At 45.6% G+C, this 20,208-nt stretch overlaps 2 protein-coding genes across 8 annotated transcripts in view; one reads left to right on the top strand and one right to left on the bottom strand.

Annotated features, from left to right (window-relative positions):
- The first annotated feature begins 823 nt into the window (after window positions 1–823).
- On the top strand, window positions 824–6,432 carry tgif1 (TGFB-induced factor homeobox 1). 2 transcript variants are annotated; one of them, XM_010899444.5, is made up of 3 exons: window positions 824–1,272; window positions 2,979–3,211; window positions 4,753–6,432. In XM_010899444.5, exons 1-3 carry the CDS (start codon window positions 1,257–1,259, stop codon window positions 5,407–5,409), a joined length of 906 nt encoding a protein of 301 aa, XP_010897746.1. In that variant the 5' UTR covers window positions 824–1,256; the 3' UTR covers window positions 5,410–6,432. The 2 variants fall into 2 exon arrangements, with proteins under 2 accessions (XP_010897746.1, XP_019897183.2); XM_020041624.3 differs by lacking the exon at window positions 824–1,272 and adding an exon at window positions 1,572–1,801.
- A 1,923-nt stretch (window positions 6,433–8,355) lies between these two features.
- The window catches only part of dlgap1b (discs, large (Drosophila) homolog-associated protein 1b), a 134,682-nt gene continuing 122,829 nt past the window's right edge, over window positions 8,356–20,208 (bottom strand). For 4 of the 6 annotated variants that reach the window (XM_013139533.4, XM_020041937.3, XM_013139534.4 and 1 more), the window contains 6 exons: window positions 20,023–20,184; window positions 19,710–19,792; window positions 14,614–15,035; window positions 13,484–13,575; window positions 13,018–13,170; window positions 8,356–12,140 (listed from right to left, as the gene is read on the bottom strand). In XM_013139533.4, the coding sequence (XP_012994987.2) occupies window positions 11,922–12,140; window positions 13,018–13,170; window positions 13,484–13,575; window positions 14,614–15,035; window positions 19,710–19,792; window positions 20,023–20,184 (1,131 nt within the window). In that variant the 3' untranslated portion in view covers window positions 8,356–11,921. Of the gene's footprint in view, window positions 12,471–13,017; window positions 13,171–13,483; window positions 13,576–14,613; window positions 15,036–19,709; window positions 19,793–20,022; window positions 20,185–20,208 lie in introns of all 6 variants that reach the window. The other 2 variants (XR_002195861.3, XM_020041938.3) reach the window with 2 other exon arrangements.

The following is a 20,208-nucleotide window of genomic DNA, read 5'->3' as shown; positions in this document are numbered from 1 at the left end:
GTACAATGAGTAATACTGATACTGGCAGCCTACTTCCACATTTAAGTCTCATGCACCTTTTCCGATCCCAACTACTGTATATTCAGTTAAGCAGAGGATTCAAACGTACAATTGGCTTGAAACCACACTGACCCAGATTCACCGTAATTAAACCAGTGAATATATGTGTGTGTGTTTGTGTGTCTGCTGTTGTAGACTGTCTAAACACGTGGGGTGTTGTTTGCAATGCGGGTTAGATATGTAGCCTTAAATATTATGAAAGATCCTATTGGAAGCCTATAGTGGGCTAAAGGCAGGACATCCTATACAGACCGCCTAGAGAGTCACAGACGCAGCTGAAACAACAGTTCCACCTAGCAAATAACACCCCCATTGTCTGTCACTCATATTGAGCTCCTCCTTGAACGGAAAACGATAGCCCACTACTGGAAATGCAGCGTAACATTATTGATTTAGGCAATCACCCTCAAACGCTATTCGAATAGATCAAAGCATGCGTAAAATCACAGTATTTTCTGATTACTATGGACAATCTATATTAGGCCTATATTTTTGGAATGCGCAACAGTCACATTGTTGTATCAATAATATGCTAAAGCAATAATGTGCTAGTCGGGATCTGCCATAGGCTATTTTTTTTTTAACACAGAAATGGCAATCAATTAGAGATCCCGCTTCTAAAATGCTGATGAAAATGTAATGCTGCGGTTGTTGTTTTGACTATTGTGCACAAAAACTGCTGCAAGATCTGTAATGCCTTTAGATTCAGTAGGCCTACATACATACAGCTACGGATTTCAATAGTGTGCCTACATTTGTTACATGAAAGTAGAATATAGTAAAGTAGCTATTTGTTCGGTGAGATTGTGTTCATGTCAATGTCAACGATGTCAGAGATTTTTGCTCTTCCCTCTAAAGTGGGAGGATCTTCGTGCGTTGAGTCACGCAGCTGTCAAAGATAGCTGTCACCCAGTTTCATGATCAAACACACATTGAATGAGAAAGGCTACGCGAACTCGAGCAACGGACTTCAGGTAGCTTCCCACTGGCTAAACTATTGCGTCTGAAACAAATGAAAAGCCCAACAAACGGTACCACGACCGAACAGAAATCAATGAACGAATCCGTTTGACCATTTGGAATACACGTGTGGAATATCGTGAGAAAAAGGGATCTGCCATTAAAGGAATAAAATCGAGAGAAGAAAATACTGCGCTCTTCTCGTGGCCAACCTGAAAACAAGATTTTTGACGGACATGAAGACAAAAAAGGGTAGGTCGTCTTTGTCACCCGCTTGCTGCGTGTCAAATGTTCGATAACATGGGTATAATCAAAAAGATGTCGAGGAAGATGAAGCATAATGCATTTATCATTGTAAACCATGCAGCCCATTGTTTCCGCTCCAGACAAAACAGGGTTTTCCCCCCATGTGCTGGCGGGCTGTCAAAATTGATTGGTTTGCGTGTATGTCTCTAGATTCAAGCGTTTTCAAATGTTAACAATTGTTAAAGTCTAACTTGATAGACAGTGATTTATATAGGCTGTATTTTTTTTATATACATATACATTACTTTTGTATTTTTTAACTTTATAGAGGACTCTGAAAACTTAGTGATGAACAACTTTCCCTTAGAGTAGCCTACACCTAGCTAGATTGGATTGACTCAATTAGAACGCATCTCTAAACCCTTACGTCACCACGCAATTACTGAATTAAACTGTAAATAAATATTTAGCACAATCGCGACGAACTGGAGTAAACTAATATTTCGTTTTCTTGGTAAAGGCTACTTGTGGGCTAGTATGTGTACCACAGTTTCGCAAAAGTATCTTATTAGATTAAGAATATTGCAGCAAACGTCTATTAACTCTATTTCATGCCACACAACGTTCAAATCCAGACCTCCTTTGTGAAGTTGCTGTTTGCTTTCATTCTGCCAGGGTGCTCTCGCATTCTTCGACCTCGTGTTACAGACCACACAATAGAACTTCTTCTACACGTTGTTTAAACTTATACATTCATTTGAGTTAAGCTCACAAAATGTTTACTTCAGTTATATATGAGCGGTAGTTATGACTTAAAGTAAGACATTTGCATTTACTCTTTCAAAAACGCCCAAATTTTAGTAAAACAACGGTTCAATGACCAAGATTCTTTGTTTAGTCTCGAGACGCTGATTTGCAACAGGTCCCCCCCTCCCCCTTTCCTCATCCAGGGCACATAATTACCTCACTCTAACTTCAGTGGTTTTCTTATCCCTTTTCTACCACTATGCTGAGGAGAGACTAGTGATATCCTATAGAGTGTGGCGTTGACATGGTTTCAGTCTCTCGTTTAAGACTACATATGATGCAGTGTTTAGTTTGACAATGTGCGACTTAAATGACAGGCGATTAAGTTGCCAAATAAAATTATGGACATTGCTATAACCTGATTAGAAATCTACTGTCCTGAAATTAATGTATTTTGTGAATGCATCTGAAAACCATGATGTTTCATAATATTTGTTTTGATTGTGCTACGTTAAGTTTAATTGGACTTAACCCTGGAACTCCCCTTCCCCCATAGAAATATTAGTTGTTATGGGTCCTGTCTGGCTTCATGTGTTGAGTCAGTGTTGAAACATGGAGATGTCTACTCAGTACAGCAGGTCTGCATTCAAGGCAGGAGGATTTGTCGAGGCAGGTTTTATAACTGACACAGCGTCGGAGCAGCCTGCCTTTGTGACGTCTCTCCTCTTCCTCCCCTCCCTCCCTCCCTCAATGTTCCATGAATCACATGGCTTGAACTTGACAGCTTGCTACTGACACATCAGCTGCCTCCACTAAACAGCTAGCATTTTGGCACTGGGCTGGTGGAGGGCGGGTGGCAGACGGACTGACAGAAACCAACCAACCAACCAGCAGACAAACCAGGGTCAGGGACATTTTCTTCCTGACGTCTCTCTCACACACCCTCCTCTGTTCTCCCGCCGCAGGCATGGTGATGTTGTCGGGTAGCGAGACCGAGGACGAGGACAGCATGGACGCCCCCCTGGACCTGTCGTCCAGCACGGGGGGCAGCAGCGGGAAGAGGAAGAGGCGTGGGAACCTACCCAAGGAGTCTGTGCAGATCCTCAGAGACTGGCTGTACGAGCATCGCTACAACGCCTACCCCTCCGAGCAGGAGAAAGCCCTGCTCTCCAAGCAGACACAGCTCTCCACACTACAGGTAGGATGAGCAATGAGAAACCTCCATCTCATGGGGGCTTGTGGTTGAAAATACCTCAGCAGTGCATCCTTCCTCGGCCTGATGCTTAAGTGTCCGGCCACTATAACCGACAGGTTGCTAGTTCAAAGCCCTGAGCCAACTTCAGTTGCTCCGGTTGTTCATCTGCTAAATGACAAGAAGTGTGAATGTCAGTGGATTTGTGTCAGTTGGATTGGCACGAGTAATAGGATGACAGACTTGCTTTCAATGGTGGGTCTGTGATTTTTAATTTTTTTTCTCAAGGAAATAAAGTCCGGCCTTGAAGTAGGTTTATTACTTTAAATACTGGCATGGGTATGTCACACAAACAAGTAGTGGCGGGAGCCGCAATGTACAATGACCTGGTGTTGTAACATCCTGCCTCTGTTTTTATGTTGCGTATGTAAACAAACGGAATGACACATGGATTCGTAACAGCTAGCCAGCTAGCAACAGGGCCATTTTCAAGGGATCAAACCTAATTGCAACGCTCTGCCTGACAGGACACATGAAAAGACTGTATCCCAAATGGCTTCTACTTTATATAGTCTGCAGCTTCTTGACCGGGGCCTTGTGGCTTTCCCCCCCAAAAAGGCTCCTGTCAAAAGTAGTGCTTCTTATGTTGGAATATGGCTCCGTGTGAAGTAGCACGGTGACTCTGAGGAACTGAGCACTGTAGTAGTCTGACTCGGCTTACTCCCTCAGTCTGGTTGGCGTGGGCTTGGCTGCAATGAGCACACAGGAATTTCCCTCCCTCCAGCTCTTATCCAGCCCAGCTGTCTGTGAACGGCACAGTCATTTGCATACTAAGAGCCTCTGGGCTCTTACAATAGGCTTGTCTCTTTACACACATGACAATAGAAGGGCAACAGGACCTCACACCCAACCGGCTTCTCAACGGCCTAGTTGAAGAGCAAAGGTGATTAGCACCTCGTACATTCAGACCCTTTTTAATCAAATTGTGTGTAGTCAGACATTCAGTTAATTCTGACAGAAAACAACAGTTGTTTGTGTGGTTAGGTAGAAAACCTTTGACATACCAAGATGGGCAATCACTATCCAATACAAGTACTGCAGAGGAACGGGTTGTGACGTAACATTACATTTGCAGTCATGACGTAACCTGTTTTCATTTCCTCATGTGAGAGATTAATGTTTTTAAATCCTGTACCCGGTTCTGTGAAGTTTATTCAGGAAATCTGTTAGTGAAACTATACTTAAGCAATGAGGCCAAAGGGGTTTTTGCAAATGGCCAGTATACCATGGTTAAGGGCTGATGTAATGTCGGATACAGCCCTTAGCTGTGGTAAATTGGCAGCATACCACAAACCCTTGAGGTGCATTATTGCAATAATAAAGTGCTACCGATATAATTAGAAAACTAAAAATAAAACATTTTGTTTGTCCCCGTGGTGTCTGGTCTGGTACACCCGGGTGTTCAGCCAATAAGACTTCTGGGTTTAAACAACCCAGTTGAGTATACTTCAATACGCATAAAGACCAACTCTGCTCTGCTCCTTCAGGTCTGCAACTGGTTCATCAACGCTCGTCGGCGGCTCCTCCCGGAGATGTTGCGGAAGGACGGCAAAGACCCCAACCAGTTCACCATCTCCCGGAAAGGGGGCAAGGGTGGCGACGGGGGCCTCTCTGACTCCAGCTCTCAGTCGCCCAAGCATGGCACAGCCGCCACGGGCCCCGAGGACGGCTACGATCGACGGGCGCTTCACCCATCCAGCTTCGAGGGGGGCCTCCCCAATGTTCTGCAGAAGGCTGCCATGTCCCCGAAAATGTCGCCCTCCTCCTCCCCGGGGCCCGCCGCGCCACCCCGGCCCTCGGTCATCTGTCACACCACTGTCACAGCCGCGGCCACGCCCTCTGCTCTGTCCTGCTTCCTCGCTAGCGTAAACACTGACAGCTGTAGGGCCACGGAGTTGCTGCATTCCACCACAGAAGCTCTGGGGCTCTTCAGATGCCGGGAGGACGGGCTGGGGCCCCAGGCAGCGACCACCCCCCACACCACAATGGAGGGTAACCTGAGCCCCCAGAGCGGGCTTTTCAACACCCCTCCCCCCACCCCTCCAGACCTCACACAGGACTTCAGCGGCTTCCAGCTGCTCGTGGATGTGGCCCTGAAGCGGGCGGCCGAGATGGAGCTTCAGGCCAAACAAATGGTGTCTTAGAGTGAGCAAGCTGAAGAACGCATGTCGCCGTTTGTCCCTGAAGGAACTCGCCTCACGCGAGTTCAGTGGCTGCGCCGCAAAGAACAAAATAGGACACACACACACACACACAAAAAAAAGCCTGGTCATTTCTATTTTTGGTATACAAATCACAAGTGATGAGGATTGTTTTTTTTGTACACAACTGTATCAAGGTGCCTTGGCTGTTAGTTCATTTTTTTTTCTTCTTCCATATTAGCGTGTATGTATGTATCTATCAATGTGTATCTTTTTTTGCACAGATGGGACCAAAAAAAATGGACGGACAAAAAAACAAAAATATGCTGCCTGTCTTTTCAACTTCTCCTATGGATTTTAGTAGAGCTAGACATGAGGGCACACAAGTGTTTCGCTGGTTAGAGGGAGGTTCGGTTCTCCCCTCCGCACAGACCCAAACTCCCGTGGTGGGATATCTAGCTTCACAGAGCTATGCCGGAATGGGATATGTAGTTTCCATGTGTGTTTAATGTTTTACATTTCAATGATCTGTTTGCGATGGCTCCCGGTCTGCTCTTTGCACAACGGGGCCAAGTCAGGGTCCCCATCTCATCTCAGTGTCTTAAAACATATGTTGCTCTTGGCATCTATGATAAACTTTATCACTACTTTATTAAGTATTCTGTCATTTGCTTTTCATGATAAGAGTATAGTTCTGTTTGACCTTTTTTTTTTTTTTTATACTTTTCAGTTTGATATTTTAAAAGAGAATTTTCATTAAGCATACTCTGAGCGAGGAATCAGATGAGCAGCATAGGTCTGAGCCTCTCATCTCTCCTCACTTAGTGGTTTGCGTCCTCAATGACGCTCCCTAATCCCTAAATGGTGCACTACTTTGAAGCCTATGGACCCTGGTCAAAAGTAGCGGCCCATATTGAGGGAGTTGGGTGCTGTCTCGCAACGCGCTGTATGTAGCGACGGCCAGTGAACTGGAAGAATAACACTAAATAAGATTTGTTTGGCATTTGTGAAGTCGCCAGCAGTGGTGGGGGGGGGGGTGGGTGGGGCTAGCATTTTCTAAATCACCAAAAAAGCATTTTTGTGTACAAAAATGGACCATGTTCATGTATAGCGTTTGTGACACCATGCCCAATGATGTGATTTCTTTTCATATTGTGCAATGTTTGTGGCCAATGGGTGTCACACATATGGGATTGAAATAAAGTTTTGTTTTCTACAAAGCTTGCGGTTTTACTGTTAAACTCTCCCCGCATGTATCACCCAAGTGCCCGAGAACGTTTAAGCCGTTGCTTGTCACACTCACGTAAACCAAAGCGACCAATAGAGGTACAGCGATACGATCCCCATCATATAATGTCACTGTATGAAGAAAACAGGACAGAAATAGCCTGTTCTGTGTGTACATTGATTTGTGTCTGCTCCATGATGTGTGCGTGTGCATGTTTCCAAAGTTTGTCTGCCTCATGTGTCATTCCATCCTGAGACATTCCTATGTGCGTGTTTGCGTGCGTGCGTGTGTGCGTGCGCTATGTTCACCAGAGCTCTGGGTAATTCGCATATCTCTGCATAAATTAGCATAGGCGCTGACGTCAGCGTTTCCCTGGCAGGCAAGGTTTCTTGTGGCTGTGCCTCAGAACACTTGAAGCACCTAGGGTCTTATTCATTTGCACATACCATAACAACATGTTTAGCATGAGGAAAATGACTACAAAGGTTTCTTTATTGGACAAGCTCAGGTAGTCCCGCCCCCTGCTTCATTCTTTTTTTTTTATGTAGCTTTTGAATATGACCCAGATTAAAACCATGTGAATCCTGGTTAGTTATGTTATTTCAAGGCTACTGTAGCTGTCGCCAGTCCTACATACACAGATCTAACTGCAAATGCAACACCAGCCTGTTAGGATTACTAAACTTCATTACAATGGGAGAACTACGTATGAAAGGAAATGCCTGATGTCAAATAGTCTCTTCTGAATAGTTCTTATACATCCTTAGTGATGAGGCATATTTATAGAACACACACACCTTGTATTTCTATCCAAAAAAATCTGAAAGTGTAACCACAAAATTTACTCATTAATGCCTTAACATAACCTTGCCTTAATGCCTGACCCGTAACACTTAAACCTAAACTATCTAAAACTAACCACAATTGAATGTCTGACCCTAAACAAAAACTCTAAACTGAATTTGGACTTTTCCTTGGGGGGATTGGCTAAAGGTCCTAATAGGGGACTTCTAGAGTTATCTTTGTGTGGACTTCTCACACGCCACCTGACTTACCTTTTCCCCTGGGATAGCTGCTGTCGGATCTGCTGTGACACACATACGGAGCTAGCCTGATATCCACCCCCAGGGAGCACCTTTCTAATCAGGGTCATCACAGACCTCCAGTGACAGAGGACAGCAGATTGTGTTCAGTAGGAAGAGAACGTTTAGAATTTTGTTGTGTGGCTTGCCTTGTGTATCGTATGCATACAACCATTGAGACTTGAAATTGAACTGTTCCTCGCTGGTCAGAGTTACCCAAAAAAATCGGTTTACGTTTGCATGAACAAAGCCCCAGTAGAAACCCAGTGCTGGGGAGTTAAGTTGAAATCTCTGGCTCCTCTCGAGTCTCTGAGCTCAGCCTGTTGAATGTGAACTTGATTGATAAGCGAGCCACAAAATCACCCACAACCTCCGTATCCCAAATGACACCCTATTCCCCATGGGTTCTGGTCAAAAGCAGTGCACTATGAAGGGAACAGGGTGCCTTTGGGACCAGGCTGTAAGGGTGACGAGGTGAAGCCAAAGCCACAGTTACGTGATTAAAGGGTCTACTTCGGCAGGAGGGGAATGACACAGTCTTTCAAACTATTTAAATCGGCATCATTACATTGTAAGTGAAACCATGTGTGGTGTGCATTTTATAAATAAGTAAAAAAACATTTTAAAAAAAGCCTGGAGGATGGCATTAAGGTTTTTAATGCTGATCAATTTCCGTACACGTGCCATAACAACATTAATTACAAAATGTATATCTGCTTAATATGTTAGATTGTTTTTACATTTACATAGGGAAACATTCATTTATGTACAAACGTTCATTTTAATTGTTTTATGCTTATACGTGGATTACATTACAACCCCCAACGCTCAGAATCACCAGGATTGCTTATAGTCTTTAGTTTGGCAATTACCACTTTCATTACCACTTTCTTGAATTTCCCTGTAATGGCTGGGTTCTGATATGTTAATATAATAACTATAAATAACTTTGTCATTTCACTTACAATTTAATTAATTATAATAAAAAGGTGAAATAAAAATATAAAGAGCATCACATTTATATTAAATTACTGTAAAACCTAATGGGTAAAAAGGCTATATTATCTTTTGAATATTATCTGTAAAATTCAATACATTTCAAGATGAATTCCATTCCATCACATATTTGACTTTTAAATGTCAGTCAAGATCATGGATTTCCAGTGTTAGTAACTGTTAACCAATTTCACAAAATGCTAATAATGGCCAGCATTCGATCAAACCTGCCATAGCAATATTCACGCAGTGTGTTTATTTTACATTATTTATCCCGGATTCACAAATTAAATGAGAGCATACTCTGGTAGGTTTTTATATAATACCAAGACCAGTTTGTTGAATCTGTCTGCGTAAATACTCTAATGAGGCATTGATTGAATTGCGTCCAACTTTCTAATCTTTTTCAATAGTGCTTATAGGCCTTACAAACACCCACAAACCTCAAAAATTGTACCACTAAAGAAAATGTGTTATTTGCTCACGATTGTCTCCCCCATAGTAGCTCATAAAAAACATTCATATAAAGAAAATGCAACCTAATTTGTTGGTCGCAGTGAAGAAGCAACTGTCTTTTGACCAAAGGAATCAATCATGAGAAGTTGGTCTTAACCATGAAACCACAGACCTCCTGTAATTTGGAGGTGTGTGTCCCCAAATGGCACCCCATAGCCCTTTTAAGTGGGCTACTCTGGACCAGGGCCCATAAGGCAAGTAGTGCACTACATAGAGACCTGGGTGCCATTTGGAATGCTGGGTTTATTTACAGTATGAGACAAAGCCTTTTCACAACCTCTACACACACACAGTCATACTCACACATGCACAAATTCATTTTCTTCCCCTGAGGCTTATTTGTGCTCGACATAATACATTACAGAGTGTAAATTAAGGCTGATTACTAAAACAGAATAAAAGCAGTGTAAATAAAGCAAAAAAGTATAATAAAACACAGTATAAGGGCCTCGTCAGTGCATTACAATAACAATAATAATCTGAGGATTCATAAATAAACCGTGGATATAAAACGCCATTAAAGGTAGAACATGATTCTTTTTGAAGCTACGTTCAAAAGGTTGCACTTCAGCTTGGATCTTCTGATGCTACGTAGATGAAAGAAGACATTTCCCACGTTCCTTTTTTTGAGTAACAAAACGCCTTGTAATAACAATGGCAACACTTGACATTAAACGGTACCCCTTTTACACGAGTGCCTTAACATCACAGGTCGCTAGTGGGCGTAGACAAATTTAATACCCAGCACAGTATTATACAATATGATAAAAATGAAAATAAAATATGCAAGAACCAAATGACAGCATATAAATTAGCTGGTGTTAGCGTGCGTCTGGTGTCGTAACACGTTCAGACAGCGTGTTTGAACAACCACACATCGCTGAGTGTGAAAACAATATTCAGGGCCTGTTTAGGTTTGGCTTCGTAGCAGTGTGTCATTTCTGCTATGATGAACACATCCCAAATGATCCCACATTACCTACATAGTGCACAGGGTGGGGAATAGGGGAGCATTTGGGACACGTGAATAGTGTAAGGTAAAATGGGGAAGCACTTCAAAAACAAGCACTTAAACCTCATGTATGCATTTCATCCACAAACACACCTGCCGTCACAGACACATATGCACTGGAACACACAGAAGTAGCAATATGCAAACATGAACATATGTGCAAGTGCGCGCACGCACGAACACACACCCTCATTTGCAACCCCTTTGCCCTCGACGTCACCGCACTGAGCTTTCTCTGAGAGCTTGCCATGCGCCCACCTAACTACATACCTGTCTTCCAGGCAGGATTAGCGCCGTCTACACCAGATCACTGGAGTGACCTATAACCCCTAAAGGTCAGACTCTGGAGAGTGTAGAACAATCAAGCCACTGCTCCTGCAACCTGAAAGACTTCATTGGAAGTAAAAAAGGAACTATGGCGTCACTGTCGTAACACAATAGTTTTGTTGTTCATTGTTTTTATTTACTTTACAAAGTATTAATTACTGGCGAACACCACAGTATGAATCAGAACTCCACCTCAGGTCACTCAAATCCCATCTAAAGAAAGTTTTAGGTTAGAAACATTTATTCTCTGTGCTGTACACCTTCCAACTGCACTGATTCTGAAGGCTTTGAATATCAGAATAAAATAGTGTGTAACAACACTGCTGCTTTAATAGAAAACCTAGTTGTTCATGATAATATCGGACTAAAATATGGGTAATAAACAATTATGGTATACTGTTTTTATTTTATTATGTTTGAAGATACGTCGACCACAGCTAACGGTGTCCAGTTCCAATGCTAAATTCCAGTTATTACAAAGCAAGATTTTTACTTGGTGAAAATTCAACTTAAACTGCAAGATTTTCTAAATAAATGAAACGATTTAAAACATACAGTTTGATTGGTCAGTGCTACATTGATTTGCCATGTGTCAGGTGTTCTACCCTAACAAACAGGTTTAGGTCAATTACCTCAAATGTCTCTCGAGAATAGGTGTGTGCGAAAATACAACGTATTTTCACACGTGTGTGTGTATATGTGTTATGAACCCAATGACAGTAGCATCCCACAGGGATCCCACAGGTTTCCTTGTTGTCATTGTACTGAGTCACAGTCCCACTCAGGCTCAACAGAGGGGAGAGGCTGTGGACGTCCCAAATGGCACCCTATTGTCCCTGCAGTGCACTACTTTTAACAAAAGCAGTGCACAAAAGCAGGTGCTATCTCAGGCTCTATGACACCCCATTATCTAAAGCGCTCAGTCCGTGCACACTAGTCCACCTCCCTGCCCCGAACGTGCCTTCTGTTCCGGTGAATGAGAAACATTACGCACAACAGGTGGGACTGCTATACCTGTTGTTGGCAACCGGTCACTCACACGGTTAGTGGGATGACAATAAACCGGAAATGGCATCAAAAGAGTAAACGTCTTTAGGGGTTGTGGAGTGAGGGGTGTGGCTACATCAAAGCTGAAAGTACAAGGGAGAGGCTCAATTGGACATAAGGGAATTCTAAAAAGAAAGGGACATAGAGTCTTCTCACTCGTCAGGCTATCCTGTGACTGTTCCCGCCCTTTTCCCGTGAAAGTCAATAAAGATGGGATTATATTACAAGCACCTTACCCTGGCAATCATTGTTAACAGTGTTACTTGGTGTGTGCGGGTGTGTGTGTTCCTTCGTTGGTGTGTGTGTCTCATAGTCTGGTCTGGGCCTCCGGGATGTAGATCTCGATACTGTCCGCTGCGCACTCTGTGGCTGAGCTCTGTCGGACCGAGAGGGCCCGCTTGGCGGCCAGCAGGCGCTTTCGAGCCTCCTGCCGCTGCCTCTCAGAGCTCTCCAGCGAACGGTCCCTGGCCAGGGGAGGGTGGCCCTTGTGGGGCTTCTTTGGCACTGGAGGGGCAAACCTTCTCTCCTGGATGGACAAACAATTACAGTTACAGGCCACACTCTGTGATTCTGGTAGGGGCCCAAGGGCGGCCATTTTGCATGGGGTTTAAAAAGTGACATGACTGACATGACATTGGCAGTTGGCTGGGAGCTGGCGTGATGTGATAGCATGCAATGGGGGTTCACGTGAGCGAGGTTATGGTTGTTGGTGGTGGCGGCCATTTTGTGAGGGTGCGCGACGGCAAGCAGGCAGCCTTGTGTGTGGGATTAGAGCGGGCAGCGAGGTGAGCTAGGCCCCACGGTGCATGGCGGTAGAGTGACCATCTCAAAACCCAGCTCACTGTTGACCACAAGACTACGACAAAACAAACACAAAGGGCAGTCAGGCTGTCATACAACATGACAATACAAGTACATGCATTACAACATCTCATGCTACACTGAACCATAATCTAAAGTAACTGAAAACGTTAAAAATACCTACAAAAAATATATATTGCATTTCAGCAACAATGCACGTAGATGCACGCAAAACAAATAGCTATTCTCGTATTATTTCCAGGCTTAAAGGGACAGTTCACACGATTTCAAACATAGAACTGAGCATTTAAAAAAAAAAAAAAAATGATGCATTTGACAATGTAAGAGCTCCTTCCAAATCAGTTTGCAAAAGGTGGAGAAGAATCTTGCAGCCAAAAGAAATTTACTTATTTTTCACCTTGTTGTACGGGATAATGTTTTTTTTGTCATAAAACATAAAAGTCACCACAAATGGAAAAGGTTCTCCATTGCAGTAAGAATCCCCCTGCATCAGGGTGCCTATATTGTAAACAATGTCATTTTGTTATTTTGGTGAACTATCCCTCCAATCTGAAACTGGTTTATACTGCACTGGATGTTACCTTGATCTCCGGGGGGTCCAGGGGTTTCCAGTTATTGGCTTTGAGTTGGTGTAGCTCATCAAACTTTAAGCTTATGTTCTCAATTGACAGCTGCAGCATGTCCCAAAATCCAGCCAGATCCTGAGACACGGGTCTGGGGTGTGCGTTGGGGTTCTGACCGACAAACACACACACAGTGAGAACCACATTTGAACACTTCATTTCCTCATCATTATGTCAACGGGATAATGTAGTCTGGGACAACTTCACCTTGTCGTCCACACTTCAAAGTCACTATGCCTTGAGTGGTACTAGAATCCTAATCAGCTAGAGTATGCATTCATAGCAGGGACAGGTCTGACACTGTGTAACAATTACACCCCTTCATAGATCATCTCATTACGTAGTCGTTGGCCTGCTGACAGTGGAGTGACTCTGCAGTTTGAGTGTGGTTGTGTGTGTGTGTACCAGCATGTGCATCACGTACCAGATTCTCCTCACACAGCTCCCGAAACTGCTGAAACTTCTGAGACATAAGCAGCTGGGCGCTGCCTATTGCACTGCGGATCTTCCCCAGGACTGCAGGAAACGCACACGCAAACACACAAACACCAGTCTTCAGTTCAATCACCTTGGAGGCGCACAAAGCCGGCCTTTGATAAACGCAAGGCTGTGGAGAACTGGGAATTCGAAATGTGACTTAAGATCAGACGGGGAGTGCTTTTTTTTTCTTCTTCTTCTTTCCGTGCACCAAGTAAACAAACCTCCCACGTGCCTTGAGAGTGGGCGACGCGTCGGAACCAGCCTCCCCTCTTCATACGCAGCCCGAGGTCCGCGTTAGAGCCCTTACATAACGGCTGCCCAGCTAACAGTTTCCCACCCTAATACAACTCCTTCCTTTTATTATAAACCAATGCATCAGATCTTAAGGTAGAGATCCGTCATCTCGCAAGGGGCAAACCTAAAAAACAATATTCTAGTCGTACGCCAGTCGAGCTATGCAGAGTAGGCCTCCCAATTTGTATCCTATTCCCTACATAGCATCCTACAGTGTCAAGGCAGGGCGGTCAGCATGGAGCTATAGATGTGGCAGCGTCCTTGAAAGAGCTTATTAAGGGAGCTTGGGCATGAAAACCCCCATTGAGTGCTGCTGTTTGAGTTCATTATACCATACATCCACAGGACAGATGTTTGGCCGGACCCGTCCAGCAGCCATCTTCCTGTTGATAGCTACGCCTGGTCTGTCAGCAGAGGAGATAGAAGGCAACAAGCAGGCATTGTGGGGCGCTGCCCTGAACAAAACGCCCGTGTCTCAAATGACACAGTGTTCTAAATCGAAAGCCTAGTCCAACGTAGCACACTATCTGAGGCGTTGGGGTGTCATTTGGGACGTGTCTGATTTCACTCCCTCAACTTTGGGCATTTGGAGGACACAGGGACCTAGGGGAGAAATCGCATCATGCTAAAAATGAGAAAAAACAACTGATAGGACCTTTATCAACAAACCGGATAAAACCCCAGACGTGCTAGTTACTCCGCTCAGACCCAAGCCTCGTGCACTGTCTTCCCACAGTCAGCTCGGTGTTAGTGGTTTAACGTCGTCTTGTGTGCACTCACCCTCATCCGGCAGCTCGTTCTCCATCTCGTCCCGCTTCATCTGTCGGCACCAACTTTCCATACGCTCCATCTCGGCCTGAAGCAGCTTGAGGAACCAGCGGCCATCCCTGGGACAGACGGACGTCCCTCCCCCCACCGCCTCCACGGGGTCGTCCACCTGGTCCATCCATGGGTCTGGCGGGGGCAGGATGGAGGGGTCGAAGCCCACCTCGCTGTACTCCTCCGCGGGAAGGGCATGGTAGTGATTCCCTGAGCCCTGGATTGAGACAGTGGAGGTGGCAGCGTCCCGGGAAAACTGCCGGGGCATGGTGGCCGAGTGACGCGACGACACCTCAGTGGGGGCGGCAGGGCAGTAGTCGGGGTCGTCTAGGTCGGCCTGGACCGCCGCGGTCACACTGTTGGACCTGGTCATCCTGCGGTAACTGGGGAAAGGGCCACAGAAGCATGGTGAGAGATAAGCAAGTAGGGGGGGGGAGGTCACCAAGCCCAACAGGGGCCCGTGAGGGGCCAACCCCAAGCCAATGAGCAAACCAGCATTTGCCTTATCGGGGGGCGGTCTGCAGGGGGCCAATATTTTAGTCTTCATAGCGTCAGCCAGGAGACCGGATGCTCCCATGCAACTCCACTTAAACTTCACCCACTCCTCGCAGATCTGATCTGGGATCTGCCTTGATAGCCTAAACCTACCTCCCAGCCAACATGCCCACGTTTGTGCGATGTGGGCCTGTCCTGGTGTCCCTCTGACGGAAAATGTCCCTGTCTGCGGTAAAATGGGATTCCAGTGCTATTAGCATCTGTTGTTATTATGGCCATTGATATAACCTGCCAAACTGAAATTCCTACACAAGTAACTTGCTTCTATTTTCCTGCCAAACTGAAATCCCTACACTAGTAACTTGCTTCTATTTTCACTATTAGAGCGCAGGGCTCAGACAGCTGAAAGTTATAGATTGATGTCACACCGTAAGTGCATGCTCCATTTGTGCAAATAATCACTCTCCAAGGCCAGTGTTATTTACGGTCTCTAGCTAGGTAGTTTAGCCTGTTAGCTAGCTCAGCAAACTATTTTGAAATGTATAGCTAGTTGTTTAAGACCTTATATGTTGTAGATAACAAAATGGTAAACCAAAAGGTTAAATGTTCATGTTGTTAGCTAAACCATATTGCTTTAGCAGCATGTCACAAGCATTTTAGTAGCATCACTGTCAAACATGCGCTTTGTTTACATATCACATGTGACTAAAACGTCATTGAGGCTGTAGTGATCTCCACAGCATTAGCTCATCCTACCGTTGATATAGCAACGTTTGCTAGAAGTACTTGAATCCCATTGTGATGAAGGGGGGGTTGGCAGGGGGACACTGTTTGGCATGAAAGCCCCACATCGCACCAATGTGGGCATGTTGGCCGGGATGTAGGCTTAGTCTATAAAGACAGATCCCAGATCAGATCAGCCAGGTGCTGTGAGTTTAGAGGGAGTTGCATGGGGGCCTCCGGTCACCTGGCTGATTCAGGTGCGCTGGAGCATGTCAGTTACCCTGCCCGGTTGCACGGCTCGGTGTTAGAGATATCACACACACCCACACAAACACTGGACAGCTGGGTGTGCAGCTTTTCAATATGGCTCAGGAGTCTTTTTGCCCCTTTAAGATTCCCCTTGCACAAGCCACACACATATTTTCAAAACATCAAGTATATACATGCGCTCTCACACACACACACACACACACACACACACACACACACACACACACACACACACACACACACACACACACAGGAGGAGGGGTAGAAGGAGAGGCCTGCAGCAGGAGGAGGTTTAGAAGGGGAGGCCTTAAACAGGAGGAGGGTTAGAAGGAAAGGCCTAAATCGGGGAGGGGTAGAAGGAGAGGCCTAAAACAGGAGGAGGTTTAGAAGGGGAGGCCTTAAAAAGGAGGAGGGTTAGAAGGAGAGGCCTAAAATGGGGAGGGGTAGAAGGAGAGTCCTGCAGCAGGAGGAGGGTTAGAAGGAGAGGCCTGCAGCAGGAGGAGGGTTAGAAGGGGAGGCCTTAAACAGGAGGAGGGTTAGAAGGAGAGGCCTGCAGCAGGAGGAGGGTTAGAAGGAGGGGCCTTAAACAGGAGGAGGGTTAGAGGGGGAGTAATACTAACTGAATGCGTAGATTCAGCATAAACTTACTGACTACAACGGAATACAAGGAAAACGACCAAGACTATCATAAAAACAAATTCCTCACTCCACCTCTTTCTTTTCTCTTTCCCTCCTTCTTTCTGTCCTTCTCTCTAATACAAAATACACACATGCAGACCTGGGAATGTCCTGCCCAGGATGACACACACACACACAAACACACAAGTAGCTACATTCATTTGCCTCGGCTGACCTCCAGTCAGTCCCTCCTCCTCCACTTACTCACGTACACCTCTGTTCCATTCATCTACACCTCCCCCACTCATTTATGTACACCTCCTCGACTCCATTCATCTACACCTGCTCTAATCCATTCATCTACAACTCCTCTAAACAGAGAGCAGGAAAGATCAAACACACTCTGATCCAAGGTGTACCAGTGCCTAGGTGTGTGTGTTTATGTATGTGTGTGTATGTGTGTGTGTGTGGCAGTTAAAGAGTAACTGTCCTCAGAGCAGGTGTGCAGTCATAATGATCTCAGCCCACTTTATATCAGCTCCCTCCTAACAACCTCCTGCCTGTGTGGGGGGGGAAGGGCCAAGGCCAACTATAATGCATTCTTACTGACTGAGAGGGAGGGAGGAAAAGGGAGAGGATGAGAGGGAGGGGAAAAGAGAGGACGGGAAGATAAAAGACAAAAGCAGTGCAGTTTCTGGTTACATTGCAGTCAGGTGGAGTCCTCCACCAGGCCTTGTAAATCACCTCAGTGGTTAAGGGAGGCCTGCTCCGCACACTCTCCAACTGGGTGAAAAGCTGCTTCAGGACTGGCTGCCTTGGTTGTGTTCATTGTGGCAGCACAGTGGGTCTTGTGTTTTGTATTGATTTATTCATTAAGTCATAGTTTGTCCTTTTGTATTTAGATAACGCTGTTTTGGGATCAAAACTTTGTTCTAGTGTTATTCGACACATTTGGCAGCGCAGGAATGTTATGTTTTTTTGTTGTTCACTTTGCTTGGTAATTGACATTCATTTTACATTTATTTTAAAGATGTGTTGAAGCTCTTAGGGCCCAAAGCACTGCACAACATAGAAACAAGGGTTGCAAATAATTTCCTGTCCCCACCACAGAAAACCTGCCTTGCTGATTTCTAAGGTCTAAGGACCATATGGTTTGGTCACTAGGACCAACAAAACACATTCCCATATAACATGCTTGGTTGATTGCAAAGCCAGCTGAATGTTAGGATAGAAATTATTTGCTGCTATCTTGGTTTCGAACAAATTTGTAGAGTTTGAATAATAATGATCAAGTCGTATATAAATCACTACTGGTAGCCAAGACAGTATGAAAACCTATCTGCTTTATTGTAAAAGCATGAAAGTTGGTACACTTGTACATTTTGAAGCCAGAAAAATGGCTAAACTCATACTGATGAATTAATAGTCAGCCATACTTACCTGGTAATATAGGGTTAAAGAAGACAATGCGAACTTGCTGACAGATGTCTTAAAAGGGTTGACTGTAGTGTTCCTGTTTTACTGCCCTCCTCCACTCCTCAGTTTGACAGGCTTAAGCCAACTTTAAACACTGAGCTAAGGTTACGACCCCTTACTCACGAGTATGCACACAGATTTACGGTGAGTGGGGCAGGGCCAAAGGAGGGACGTAGGCAAACCGTCTGGGAATCTAGTGTATAGAGGAAATATGCCAAGACCCAGACCTCCCAGGACCAGCCCAGACGCACAATAGCATGCAGGCCCCAGTGTAAGTACATGTAAACAAACACTCACACACACACTCACACACAAAAATATAAATATGCACGGATCAAAACACAGACTCAAACAGTCACAGAGAGAAGGCACATGTGCCATATTAAAAACCCAGCACCGCTCGACAAGCGGAAGTTAATATTTGCCTTGGCGGCTATTCAATGCTTGGCTAGTCAGCTGAGTAAAACTCTTTGAGGAAAAAGTCCAGATGTCTGCGTCCCAACTGGCACCCTATCCCACACGCAGTGAGCTACTTTCCATCAGCTCCCACAGAGCCAAGCAGTAGATTCCCGGTCCAATTCAGTGCACTGCATAGAGAACAGGGTGCCATTTGGGATTCGATGTGAAATGACCTTGCTAGGCTGAGACTGGGCCCTTTGATTCCTGACCATGTTCGGGTTTACAGTATGAAATCAGATTACTTCGTCCAGTGCTGTGTAAATTGGTTGTCTCCCCTCGGCGCTGTAACAGAGGGCTCGCTATAGACAGGAGTTACGCAGGCTGCAGACACTTAGCTGACTGCTGTGTGACACATTCTTCGCACAACACCAGGAACCAGGAAGTATTTCCTCCCATAACATATAACATCCCTCACATGTAAATGGTCCTTTTGCAGGTCAGCCAGGGCAGTTGTCCCACTGAGGTCGTATTCTAGAGGGCCTTTCACATAGGATTATAAGGCATCGGGAGGGCGTGGGGGTGTTGATAAACTGTTATGTGCAGGGCAGGCAAGAATGTTTGTGTGTGATGGGGGGGGGTGTACTTGACCTGAACTGAAGAAGAACAAAACATTATCCCTCCCCGCCCCTCAAAGTGGCCTGGCTACATCACAAGTACTGGTGCAACAGATGGCTGTCAACTAACCTCTCCCCCCACCGATTCCCCACCTTCTTTTGCCTCCCCAACACGTCCACCACCCTCCCCCCAGCTGTCACCCCCCCCCACCCCCACGCCCACCCCTGGGGTCTCTGTCCGACGCCCAATCTCTTCCAAACTGGGAGCAGCTGTTGTCAGGGTAGGTGGGGGGGGGGCTGGCAGTCTGGCTCACTGGGCCCGTAGTCCGGCACTGGCGGACTACGGCAGGATACGAGGAAATCAGCTAAACGGGTGACAGCCATTTCACACTCTGGCTTTCAAAATGTTCTCACCCTATCTCTGGAACTACTTTTTTTCACTCTTTTGCCCACTCTACTCACCATCTCTCCTCTTCCACTTGGATGCCCACCGATTGGAACTTGGAATTTTCCTCTGACCCACTGACCTCCTCTGGCCCGTCCACCTGCAACGGCGAACAGATCCCATTCCTTATTACAACTCCATTTGCGCACGTAAATCGCTTTGCGGACCGTTTACGTAAACATCATCTGTAGCGCCTGACCAACCGACGCGTGATCTAGCGCTGACCAATGTTTTTGCTCTATCGACCTTTCGGTGCAGTCGGCGACTGGACGGCACGTGTCCAGTCATCGGCTAACGCGGGTCTAGGCACTCCAGCAGCTGCTGTCTGACCTGTATGCCTATGGAGAGACACTTGCGGAGCGCGTCCCTCTTGCTGTCGCTGGAGGCGGTGGTTGTGGCAGTGGCTGTGATGGTGATGGTGCTGTTGGTGACATGCTGGCTGGCCGGACCATGAACTTGGGCATTAGCCGCCTCGATAGCTGCTGTCAGGGCCTTGGCAATAAAAACATATGGGAA

The sequence above is a fragment of the Esox lucius genome, chromosome 21 (genome assembly GCF_011004845.1).
Source record: "Esox lucius isolate fEsoLuc1 chromosome 21, fEsoLuc1.pri, whole genome shotgun sequence".
NCBI classification, from domain to species: domain Eukaryota; kingdom Metazoa; phylum Chordata; class Actinopteri; order Esociformes; family Esocidae; genus Esox; species Esox lucius.
The sequence above is the reverse complement of the archived record's forward strand: the minus strand, read 5'-3'. Positions and strand labels throughout refer to the sequence as shown.